Consider the following 13,182-nt stretch of genomic DNA (forward strand, 5'->3'; position numbering starts at 1 on the left):
ACACAACAAGGTATGTCACTGTTCATTAATTATCCTAGAATATCGTGCTTATCCTGACTTGAGCGTTGGAGTGCCTTTTGCAGGTACCTCCCCCCTCTGAAGAATCCGTTTGAAGTATCCGTTCGGCCCTTCTTACCAAGAAGACTACGAGTGTATCCTTAAGCAGGTACAAGAGATGAAATAGAAATCATATTAAATATTTGAATAAATACTCATTTTGGTCTCTAAATTTAAACATATTAGTTTTTGAAACTAAATATATCAAATAAGTCCCTAAAACTATAAATTAATATTTTTTTACAAATACAAAATTTTTAAAAATATAAAATAATATTATTAAATATATATTTAAAGACAAAAGGATAACAAATTTAAGAATTTATTTAATCTTTTAGATACATATTTGAGATTTTGTTAAATATTTTTTGAAATTAATGCAATAGAGTTCAGTAGGAACTAAAATAAGTGTTTAATCTAGATGTTTCCAGCAATAATGTTGTGGAGCCACTGGCAGTTGGATAATAATATCACTCAGTGCCCAGTTCATCATCCAACCTTATTTATAAATCATTCCCACCATGACATTTATGATCTGAAAATGTTGGGAGAGTAAAAACAAAGACAAATGGGAAAAGGGAGTGATTCCGATATAACTTAATAATTTCAGATGTTTTAAAATAGTGGCTTTTTAGAGTAATAATAAAAATGAAGTAAATGTTAGATTCACATTTATATCAAATTCACTCAATTCTCGTATTAGTCAAAATTAATGAAACCGCAGCCAAACACCTATTCTTTGTGACAAGGACAAAAATATCACCATTTAAAACAAATATGAATTTTTTTTTACAAAAAGCTAATCGCTGACTGGGATATGAGTCACTTGAATTTGTCTCCCGCAAAATATGCTTATAGCTAACAACAGAAACAACTCTATTGCAAAAAAGAGTAGCAAGCACATTGCCTATAACAATATATGATCTTTATTGTTCTTTTTTTACTTACGTTCCAACCTCTTATCTACAAATACATACTTGGTTAAAACTCGTACTATCTGAAATCAATTCCATTACTCTTCAAAATTTCTAATACGCTAAAATTTATCGTGAAAGAATATTTGAAATCTATGGAAATATTTTTCTATTTTTAGTTCACATGCATTTATAATGTTAGTTGTTGAATTTAATTTTTACACAAAAAACAAACTAAAAATAAATAATATATAGTTGTATTTAATTCAAAATCAATTTTTATAAATTATTTAAACATTATTAAAGCATGCTAAACCAAATCAATCTTCTACACTTGATCTCGTCCAAAAGGTCTAGAGAGGTATCCTGATTCTCTGAATGTACCAAAAAAGAGATTATGTACCAAAAATCAATCTTCTGGAGCTAAATTTAGATCGATTATTCGATTTATAATTTTATTTTTATGTATCCTTCGTTTTTTTTAATAAAAAAATCTAATAATCTTTTAAGTTTTGATCAATTTTTAAAAATGACATCTATTAAAAATACATTACGATTTAAGAAAAAAAATGAATTATAAATATAACAAGAAAACATTATAAACATATTAATAGTGTGATTTGATTTGATTCAGATTAACAATAGAAATATTAAAAACGGAAACAAACCTAAAGAATTCTAGATTTTTCGGTTTAAAATTGTTTTGGTTAATAGTTTGATCCATATTTCTTCTTTATTAGTTTAAAGATTTAAAACGACATACTTGAGTTTTGAACACCTCAAATACACTGTTTGCCGTGCATAATTTCCATCATTTCTACTGAAGGCACAAAAATGAATCCATACATGAATTGACATGTCACAAAGTAGATTCACCAAATGCTTCCATTTGAAAGTCATAGAAGATAAGTCGAATTTTCAATAGTAATTGATATATTAATCTGCACCTGAGAAGCATCATGGCAATAAGGAAGAGCTCAAATTCCCCCGCAGTGGGGTTTCTTAGGCAGGAACCCCTAATCAGCCTTCACAGGTGTAGGTTATTTACTTGATAAATGACAAGTCAGCTATTTATGTTGAAACAAAGACCATAGTAGAACTAAAGGGTATCAGTCAACATCATTCCCTTAGGACTCAGATATCCTAACTACATCACCTAGACACAACGGTGCTCAGTTGGCACGGTCTCTGAGGACTTCAAGATCCATCTCTGTTGGGTCTGTTGCCTGAATCTCATAATGGATGCCCTGCAGCTCCCTTCTGAACCTGTCCTTGGATGTTGCATAAAGCATCTTAGGGCGAATGCGGGCTACTGAAGGAGACCTGTAAAATAATCCATTCGTAAACTGAAAAGCAGAATAAAGGTAATAACATATGTGCCAAATTATTTAACAGAAACTTCCTCTGAATAAAGGCAATAACATCTGTGCCAACAACAGTAACTGTGAATCGTGTTTTAACACTGACCCAACAATTCTTTCAAGACTATATATCTTGTGATCATGCTCAGTGTGTAATATAATCAAAGACACCTAAAAAGACAAATAACATAACAATGAAGAAATGGTTAAGATGGTTTAACAAACCATATGTATACACACGGACACTAGTTCATGTTAAGTGAATGGTAAACAAAAACTATCACATAAACTGTTAGATGAGAATTGGAGTTCTCCTCTAACACCACTCACTCTCTCAATCTCACACGAGAATAGAAGAGGAAATATAAGAATATAATTGTATTATTGATAATTTGCTGATTACACTAGGATCTTATTTATAATCCTTATTTCTTAACTGAATCTATCTTTATCTTCTAATGAATAATTTATTCTTATCTTCTAGTAGCTAATCTATCTTATCTTTTAATAGCTAATCTATCTTTATCTTTGATTATAAATCACTTATAACATAAACTTAGTGAAGAAGACCATACATATCAAGTACTCGAAATAAGAGGAGAAAACAACCAACTCGGGAAAAAAAAAAAAAAAGGGTCTCAAAGCTAACAAAGGAACATACCAGTGAATAAGTCTAGCAGAGAAGGAAAAACATATACAGTCCCCACTTCAACAAGGTGTTACAGTAATAATTAAAGTTCAATTTTGCTTGAAAATATATAAACAAATCTTTTACAACTTACCCCTACTCCATTTGAAAATATAACTTGATATATACCCAGGTAATAGGTTTTCAGCGATCTGATAAAACTTGCACCAACCAAATATCACCCAGATCCCAAATCAAATATTAGAAGTCCTTCTACCTTAAAAAACTAACTGTCGAAACAACCAACCTCTCATGCTATAACGAATGACTCCATGCACTCCATTTATACTGTGTATTATTTTTTCTAAATAATAAACAAAGAGAAACTTAATAGCTTAACCAAGATCTAGATTCCACCCTGTAACTTCAAGAAAACAATTCAATATAAATTTTGTAAACAAGATGGAGAGAATGCAAAAGAAGCCAGTTCAGATTTAAGAATTTTTCGAAATACTTGGTCTTGAGCCTCCACCTCTCTGGTGCATTTAGGATAGGCCTTGACAAGATCAAGAATAGAATACTAACTGCATTAACTTAGTTTTGATTGTCGTGTTACGTAGTGCTGAATGTGTTACAAACATTCCCCTTTATGGTTTTCTCTCACGGTAGAGAGAAGGTTAAGGAGTGGAGAGAAGGCTAAATTTTGGCATGATACATGGAAAGACTCGTCAAGCATCCATAGGTTTTTCTAATTTCAAAGGATGAAGATCCTTTCATTACTGACATGGGTGAGTGGAAAGAGGAGGTAGAGGCATAAATTGTTTGTGTGGAAGGAAAATCTTTTGGTAGAACTTTGTCCTTCACTTTCCTTCATTTCACTATCTAAATGAGAGGGATGATTGGATCCAAAAGGGAGATAAAGCTCACTGGTAGGCTGATGAATCTCATAAATGCTCAAACTTGATCATTATTTACCAGGAGAATAGAATGGATTTGTTGTCTTTTTCTGACTGGTACCTGGATACTTAAACTTGTTTAGGACAATGTTGTTAGTTTTGGACCTGCACTTGATTTATTTGGTCTGGTTCTTGTAAAAGATTTGAGTACCCCCTTGTACTCATTTTAATAAAAATTTATTTGCCTATAAAAAAGAGTTACATTAAGATATTAAACAAAAGGAATTATATGAAGACATACTAGAGAATTACGTCATTGTACAGAATTTACGTTTTGTCATCTGCTTTCCACTTTACCCATAAATGCATCTTTAGATGAGCAAAGTGATCATGATGCCCTCCCAGATTCTTGTCTTAGCTAATAATAAATCATCTGTATTTTAAGACTTGAGTGCAAGATATGTAAATGCAAGTATACAACAGTAAAAAGCTATATCAACATATGTAAAGCAGTGAATACAGCAATCAATGTGGAAAATTTGAATGAATTAATATGCAAAACTTCTATCATTGTACAAGAAACTAGGTGACTAACCATGCTATAAAAAAGATCTTGCTCTTTTGGCAGTTCTCAGATGTCACAAAATCAAAGTCAAAGACAGCATATCGGCAATCATTTTCAGGCAAGGATGCAGTGAAATCATCATAGCTCTCAGCAGGACCTCCAGTTTTTTCAACCACAACCTCTTTCTTTTTCTCATCGATTTTAAAAATCACATAGCGATGAACTTTCTTCCTCTGTAACTCCAGGAATGTGTTTACGCTATGCTCAGCAACACCCATGCCAGAGGAGGCGTTTCCCTACATTGAAGCCACATATAATTTCTAAATTATTGTCCTGTTCAAATTCAATATTTTAACCATATAACCAATAGTAATAATGATGATAATGTCCTTCCAGCAAAATCAATCAGGGGACAAAAATGCTATTTCCTTTATGTGTACTCAAACAAAATACTTCAACTAAGTCGTGCAAGTCCTCTTACTCCAGGACACGAGATGCATATGCACTATGGGTGTAAAAAAATATATCAAAATTGATAACCCGTACTTACTTGTCCTGCATCCAACGCCCTATTTTTTTTTTTCAAAAAAGCAAAACTGAATTTCAAAGGATCAAATTTACTGCACAAGATGTGCCAGTAAAACCCAATGCCCTGAATTAAGAGAAAATTCTGATACAGGCAACCTTAAAGTTAATTGCAACACAAAGCAACTTCATGCATGAGGAAGGAATAAAGTATTCAATAAACTCTCATTTGATAGCAAATAATCTAGGACTATTTCTTAACCTTTTTATGAGATCATTTGTATCACAAACCAATTGCAATTTAAGCCAAGGGAAAGATCAAAGATTTTCTCATTTCCAATTTCTAAGCCATACTCATAGTCAACCCAACATAGCACTGAAAACATAACATATACGAGAGGACCAACTCAAATGCATCAAAATACATGCATCCATCACCCAAACCAAAGACAACACTAAAACGCAAAAAAAAAAAAAAAAAAAAAAAAAAAAAAAAAAAAAAAACCTGCAATATCTACATAGCTGTATACCAAGATCAACATCGATTTAATGTCAAGTGAGTGTAAAAAACTAGAAACACGTGAGTACAGATACAAAATAAGGAAATCCGAAACCCAAAATAGGAGGAATCAACGCCAGAATTTGTAGGGGGGAAAATGAGCAAAAATAGAGCGTGAAAAAAACGCGGTCAAAATTAGAAGAAGAAAAAATGAAGCTTACCCTTCCCTCTCCGACTCTGAAAGCCATGGCTTCGCCAAGTTACAGTGAGCAGCCAAGAGAAGAAAGAAGGGTTTGTAGAGAGAGAGAGAGAGAGAGATTGTGTGGAGAAAACAAAACACAGATAGGAACAAATTTGGTTAAATCATTTATGTGTAAAAGATATTATATAAAAATAAATTTCCCTTTTTTTTTTTTTTTTTTTTTTTTTTTACCGAAGAAAGGTGCAAAAGCAAACGCCAAGCCTAGTGTGAGTCGTGAGTTTACACTTTCCAAACCTTTTTTAGCAATGTATAAACTATAAACTGTAAACCATGACATGATATAAAATAAACTACACATGTTTTTTATGGAATAATTTTTAGTTTCTTTAAAATTTTAAAACTAGTTCTCAAGGATATGCTAATTTTTCTCTTTGAGATGACATATAATCTTCGAGATAATCAACATATTCGAATTCTAATAATCTCACGTATCAATCAAAATCACATTAATTAATTTAAAACAATTTTAAATAATCAACATATGATTATCTATAAATAGGAACTCAATTTTAAATCCAATGTTAGTTAATATTTTCCTGATCTTTAATCAACATATGATTATCTATAAATAGGAATTACAATTTTAATTAATTTTAAACAATTTTCTTTCAATTTCAATTCCCGAAATAGTATAGGAATTAGTTAATATTTTCCTGGACTTTAAATCTAAAATGTTGAAAAGATGATCGAATGATTTAATTGAAATTTTGAATTTTATGGTGAATATAAATCTGACAATTTAAGTTGATAAAGGGTCTGGATGATTAAGGATGGTGTAATATACATAAAGTCTTATATTCAAATTTTATTATTATCATGATAATATATTTTATTAATTAAAAATAAATATAACAATTTAAGCTGATAATAATTTATTTTGATCAAAATATATTGTAATTATCAAATAAAATTAATTTATGTTAATTAACAGGCTTATTTAATCATAATTTTTGCGACAATATTCAGCGAATCAATAATCAATTCAATAATGAACAGGCAGGCTTACAACAGTGTTTTAAAAGCCCACGAACTTTGTTGGATAAATAATAAAGTTCTGTGATTTCTCGTGGCCCTTACAAATACAGTTTTTCTTTTGCGTCAACATATTATATTGGGATTCATATAAAATATTTACGAATTTTGTAAATTGTTAAATTTTGTTAAGAAATTTAGTTTCCATATAAAGTAAGATGAAAATAAAGTTTTGAAAAAACTAACATAAAAATGTTTTTTTTTATAAATTTACTTATATATAAACTAATTTTAATTTATATATAAATTAATTTTAATTTATGAAATCTAATCATAAGATATTCATATTTATTACACCGAATGAGTTACTTACTTAAATACCAAAGTATTTTTTACAAGTACATCTCGTTTGACTTAATAAGACAATGGACTCAAAATGTGAAAAGAAGTAAAATATATTAAAAATAGAGAGAATACAATATCTTGATATAAATATATTAACAATTCAACATAAACTTGTGAACCAAAATAGAATTTTATAAAAATATTTCTCTTCTCTTTCGCTCATATCAAATGCTATATTCGAGAGGGTGAATTTTAAACTCATATTCTACATGCATGATTTCTATTACTATTCATCTCTTGGATAGGCAAGTTTTTTTATAAAAAAAATTGAGCTTAAGACAATTTTAAATAGATCAAATATCCTATTAAGTTTTAATTATTATATTTATCTTCTAATTTTTAAGATCAAAATCATTTATTGATTAAAAAGTGAAAGATCAAAATCATTTATTAATTTTTATAATAAAATAATTATAATATTTCACTCTTAAAGAGGTAAAATAACAAAATTATTTTATCTATCTTGCAACATTATTTATGTTAGATAGAATTTAAATAATTTAATCTTAAAAGAAAAAAAAAATACACAATAACATCCGTTAATGCTAATATTACTTGATGTTGCATCTTCGTAATTCTCGTGGTCTCATTCAATACTTGATTAATTAATATTTAAAATCAATTTCAATCACATATCACAAGAGTATATTTGATTCTACATCAAATATGTCTAAAATTAATTTTATTGCATTTAAAATGATTAAAATCATGTTGTAGCATGATTTACTATTAAAAGAGTTGATTTCAAGATGTGAAAATTCATATCTATTTAGAAACAATTGTTAATAATATTTTCATCAAACATAATTAATTATGAGGTTTTATTTACCTAAATTTATAATTATATACTTAAATCAATTTTATTAACAAGCTTTCAAACAACATTCAATATAAAAATTAAATTTATATCGTTTGTAATTAAAAAAAATTACATTACTTTTAACTCACTATTACTAAAAATCAATTATATCACCCCCATATCCAAACTTATTCTAATACTTTTAAACCAACTTACTACGTTTTGAGCCAATAATCAAAAGCATTTTCCTTGTAAACTTTCCTTCAATTCATGTCCTAACTTTAGTACACAACACGAGCATAATATTGGTCATCACGATTAAAGTTTCCACAGTAGCTAGCAAACAAAATCAGACAGATTCCCGTATTCAAATCTAATCCCAAAAAGAATATCTCAAAATGGACCAGTACCTAAGTCAATTATCAAAGTTATTAAATTAGCCAAGCTCTGTTACAATTGGTAGATTATTAGTCGCAAAGAAAGTTTCCCAGTCAATATAAACGTTAAGAAACAGCCAAAGAAGGATGTATGTTGGAAAATATTGGTTTATACTAAGACTTTTTATATTTATCGGAAAAGATATGAAGACCTTAATTGGGTGCTCAATGAATAGACAGAGGTTGATGACATTTGAAAGAAACAAAACATCAAAGGAGGGCAAAAATATATCATATCAGGGAAGAAAAATCGTAGCATTCCTAGTTCCTAGAAATAAAACAATAAACATTACAAGAGTAATCGGGAATGGGGAATGTATGTTGCAAGTCACAATCATGGTCGATAAAATTAAGGTGAAGTCCAAGATATACAGTCACACTAATATATTACCAATTAATCAAATTGGAATACTAACGTGTAAGTTCAGCGAAAATATTAAGATTACGTTAGAGTAAAAATAAGTCTCATATAAAATTAAAAAAAAAATAACAATTTATAAAGTATGCACATATTTTAATGTTAAAGAAATTTTTTAAGTAATGACTAAAAGCAAAACCGTAAGAACTTAAGTCCAAAATGAATAATATTTTATCATTATAGAGTTGTGTATAATAATCTTATAAAAATAATTCTCATAAAATAATTTTATCAGCTATACAATGATAGTCTTGTGTATGCAGCCGCGTTAAATTTTGGGGCCAGCTATCTCACCCTTTGAGGTGCCTCCAACATAGCGAGGAGATGCGGTGGATACTCCAGAGACGAACAAAAAAAATCTAATTTATTGTTGCATAATTAATATGGAAGAATTTGACATCGGACGGTTCAAGTAAAAATATCTAATCGAATCGTATGGTTGATTATAAGTTTAGGCCATCTTTTACTTGAACATCGTTTCGAATTAGACGGATTTTTGAATGGGTTATATTGTGTTTGCACAGTTTGAAATTAAATTTGATTTATTATATTTTTTTTAAGGTTTTTATATTTTTATATAATTTTATTAAGGTTTAAATATGATTTTAAATCTTTAAATTTAGGATCTTTTAAATTTAAAATTAATTTTTTAGTCCTATAATTTTTAAAAATTATGTTTTAATTCTTCATGTCACTAATAATATATTTAAAAGTTATAAATTGATTTACTTATACAATATTAACTATATTTAATTTATATTTTTAATAATAGAAATACTAGTAGATAAATTTTTGTGATTGTATTCGACAACTTCTTAAAAAAATTGATTATAAAGATTAAAAGAAGATTAATTTTAAATTTAAGAAATTAAAAAAATTAATTTTAAATTTGAAAAATTAAAAAGATTAATTTTAAATTTGAGAAATTAAAAATAAATTTACTTTAAATTTAAAAGATTAAAAATATATTTAATTTTTTTATTAATTTTAAAATAAAATAGATTATAATTATATAAAATAAAAATGACTGCATAAAATTATATAAATACATGCTAGCGTTTGCATGCACGCTTCAGATTTATCTATGTAAGTAAATTAAACAATTTTTCAATGAATTTGTCCAAGTGTAAAGAGTTTGGTACCCAAAAGACAAAATTAGTAACAATTTTCTATAAGACAGCCCTCAGTTGGTGAAAAGAAATTAGATAGTGTTGATATCATTAAAATCAACACGTGCATTGTTAAACTATATATATAAATTGCTAACGACATACAATATCATATTACAGGAAAATGAAACTCATTCTCAAGAGAAAATAAAATATAACACATGCCGCATAGTTTAATTTTCTATGTAGGACAATAGAAAAAAACGAAACATTATTAGTTAGCAAAAACTATAAATAAATTAGGCCTCAAAAGTTAATACGATTACTTTATTAGCTATATATATAAGTCCAAGTCATTGGTGTTGAATCAACTCTTAATTTAGAATTAAAATTAAACCCAAATTCATTCATTATTCCTAAAAAATATTTATAATATACAGGTTTTTTTTTGGATTTATAAAGATATTCAATCATAAATGATGATTTATGATAAATCATACTAAACATAATTTTGTAATAATATTTAATTATAAATTATTATTCATGATAAATTGTTAATTTTTATCATAATTAAATAAAATATTATATCAACAATAATATTTATTAGTTAATAGTGTAAAATTATTCCGCATTAGTATATAATCCTTAAACTCATATGGAATTGGTTAACAACATAACTGTCAGTACCCATACGCATTAATTAAAGTTTATTCATATGATAAATAAGACGTTTACGTTTAATTAATTCATCATTGTTTGAAATACTTTTTCTCTTGCATTTAACATTTACATATACGCAAAAACAAAATGGTAATAAACCTAGTTTTGATTTATTAGATCATATTTAATCTTGATTATTTCAAAATTATTTAAGAATAAACTGGCCCATTATTGCATTTTTAATTATATCTAAAATATGAGATAAATGATTTTAAACAGTTACCTCTAATACAAGCAAAAAGTATGCCTTTTGACAGCAATTCAAATCAAATATTTTTAATTATACCCCTAGCCTGCTACTATATGGAAAATTATTAATAGTTGAAAATTTCAATTCAAAATCCTACTTTAACGTGAATTCAAGCAAGAAGCAATTCTTGACTTCAAAAAGGAACAAAGTAAAAAGCAATTATATTATATAAAAGCATGTAAACCAACAAATTATGTTCCTAGTCCTAGTCCTACTCGACTTCACTGGCTCAACACATGTATTATGTTGCCATTCAAGAGAACCTTTTTTTCTTCTTCTTTCTTCTATCTGTTTTTATGATCATTTTCATGTATTTTATTGCTTGCACTTATTTATTATATATATGTTTACGTATGTTCAATATCGTTTACAACAATATTATAGCTGCTAGAATTTTAATGTGGCTATATCTCATTAAATTAACCTTCTCCTATGTAAATCCTAAATTTCAATATGAAATTTCCTATTAGCTGGGGCAGAAGCAGTGAAAGGTTAGAGTTAACCTTCGATTTCGAAGACTCAAAACAAATTTTTGAAAATATTAAAATCTTGTTATTGTTAAATATCTTTCAACAGAAATTCGCGTACGTGGCCTACTACTAAAAGATAGTAAATTAACATTTGGTCGCCTATAGGTAACTGTTAGAATATATCCTAATATATTTTGATTTATTATAATATCTGTTTGGCGTATATTTAGTTTCTTATTTATAGCTTTTTTTTTTTTTAATTTTAACCAAATTATACTCTGTATAGTGTCCTAATTATACTCTATATAATGTGTATATAAACAAATGATTCTAATGGAATTGATCAAGGAATTATTCTCTTTTATGGTATCAGATTTCTTAGGAAAAGATCCTTCACCTTTTCTCTGACTTTCACTCACCGCCCTAGCGTTCCGCCCTGCTTCTTTGTCTTCTTCATCCTCCTATCAACCTCCATGTCTGACTCAAAATCTTCTACATGACATGGGCGGAACTCTTCAAAATTCACGCACGATCCCATAAAGTAATTGATCATATTATTCCTCCAGCGAAAGGTAAGGAGAAAGTTCCTCAGACAGAGTATGACTTCATTCACACAGACATGGCAGATTTTCCAAATGTCTCTGCATATTGTCAACATCTCAAATCTATGTTGGATCAACTCAAGAATGTCGATTTTCCCGTCGACAACAACAAACTTGTTCTTCAACTAGTCTCTGGTCTCACCGAGCCCTACAACGGTGTGGCCACCCTTATTCGCCAAAGTGATCCCTTGCCCCAATTTTATCAAGCCCGTTCGATGCTCACTCTTGAAGAGGCCGGCCTTACCAAAAAGGTAGCACAGAACTCGTCATCCGCCATGATTGCTTGTGACTCGGATGACTCTCCTGATGTTTTTGATTATCCCTCTTCGAACCACAATAATGGTGGGAAGAGGAGCCAAAAATCGCAATAATAATGGAGTGAAAAATCGTCGCAACAATGGTGGTCGTGGCGGCACCAGCCGTGGGGGTATAATCAGAGGCAGCAATAGTCGCGGTGGTGGATAACAGCAAGCCAGTCAGCAAGCTCCGGCCAATGTCCCATGGCCTTGCGGACAACCGTGGCCTTGGCAGTGGATGGCTCCATGGGCTATACCTCCTTGTCCGTACCCTTCTAATTCATGGGTTAGGCCCAAATTTGGACAACAGCAGCGTCAACAGCCTGGTGTACTTGGGCCCAGACCTCTGCAAGCCTACACCGCAGCACCAACTCCAACAAACATAAAAGTCGCAATGCATACTCTCGGCATCAGTCCTCCGGATGCAAATTGGTACATGGACACTAGTGCTACTTCTCACATGACATCCGCACAAGGTAACTTCACGTCTTATTTTAATATGAGCAACAAACATGGTATAATTGTTAGTAACGGTCATTCAATTCCAATTCATGGCTATGGTCACACCAAATTGTCTTCCCCGTGTCCTCCTTTAACATTAAACAATGTCCTTCATGCTCCTCAACTTGTTAAAAACTTGGTGTTAGTTAGAAAGTTTACAACTCATAACTCTATTTCTGTTGAATTTGATCCCTTTGGATTTTCTGTGAAGGATTTTCAGACGGGGAAGCCTGTAATGAGGTGTGAGAGTCAGGGCGAGCTTTATCCCATCACCAAGCCTACAAATCCCATATACATTTCTTGTTGTAACACCATCTCCATGATCGTTTGGGTCACCCGGGAGCCCCTGTTTTGACCTCCCTTAAGAAGAATAAATTGATTAAGTGTAATCAAATTAAGGATTCTCGTATTTGCCATTCATGTCCTCTTAGAAAACATGTTACGTTGCCATTTTATGTTTTAAATTCTTGCACTATTATGCCATTTGATATTATCC

At 29.7% G+C, this 13,182-nt stretch overlaps 2 protein-coding genes across 2 annotated transcripts; one reads left to right on the forward strand and one right to left on the reverse strand.

Moving 5' to 3' along the window:
• Window positions 1-1,842: 1,842 nt before the first annotated feature.
• On the reverse strand, window positions 1,843-5,831 carry LOC109788075 (actin-depolymerizing factor). The gene is made up of 3 exons (XM_020346716.3): window positions 5,667-5,831; window positions 4,452-4,717; window positions 1,843-2,294 (listed from the first exon to the last, which is right to left on the reverse strand). The coding sequence occupies exons 1-3, from the start codon at window positions 5,691-5,693 to the stop codon at window positions 2,144-2,146; spliced, it is 444 nt and encodes a 147-aa protein (XP_020202305.1). The 5' UTR covers window positions 5,694-5,831; the 3' UTR covers window positions 1,843-2,143.
• A 5,952-nt stretch (window positions 5,832-11,783) lies between these two features.
• Window positions 11,784-12,260, forward strand: LOC109812449 (uncharacterized). Its single transcript, XM_020376419.1, has one exon. The coding sequence runs from the start codon at window positions 11,784-11,786 to the stop codon at window positions 12,258-12,260; it is 477 nt and encodes a 158-aa protein (XP_020232008.1).
• Window positions 12,261-13,182: the final 922 nt, after the last annotated feature.

This window comes from Cajanus cajan, chromosome 7 (assembly GCF_000230855.2).
Source record: "Cajanus cajan strain Asha chromosome 7, NIPB_CcT2T_4, whole genome shotgun sequence".
Taxonomy (NCBI): Eukaryota; Viridiplantae; Streptophyta; class Magnoliopsida; order Fabales; family Fabaceae; genus Cajanus; species Cajanus cajan.

Bases quoted from the DNA above. Each gene is read 5' to 3' on its own strand.
- LOC109812449 (XM_020376419.1), top strand. From the start codon at position 11,784: ATGACATGGGCGGAACTCTTCAAAATTCACGCACGATCCCATAAAGTA.
- LOC109788075 (XM_020346716.3), bottom strand. From the start codon at position 5,693: ATGGCTTTCAGAGTCGGAGAGGGAAGG. The intron at 4,718-5,666 runs GTAAGCTTCATT...GCTTCAATGTAG, and splicing joins TCAGAGTCGGAGAGGGAAGG to GGAAACGCCTCCTCTGGCAT. The intron at 2,295-4,451 runs GTTAGTCACCTA...ATTATTTTACAG, and splicing joins AAGATCTTTTTTATAGCATG to GTCTCCTTCAGTAGCCCGCA.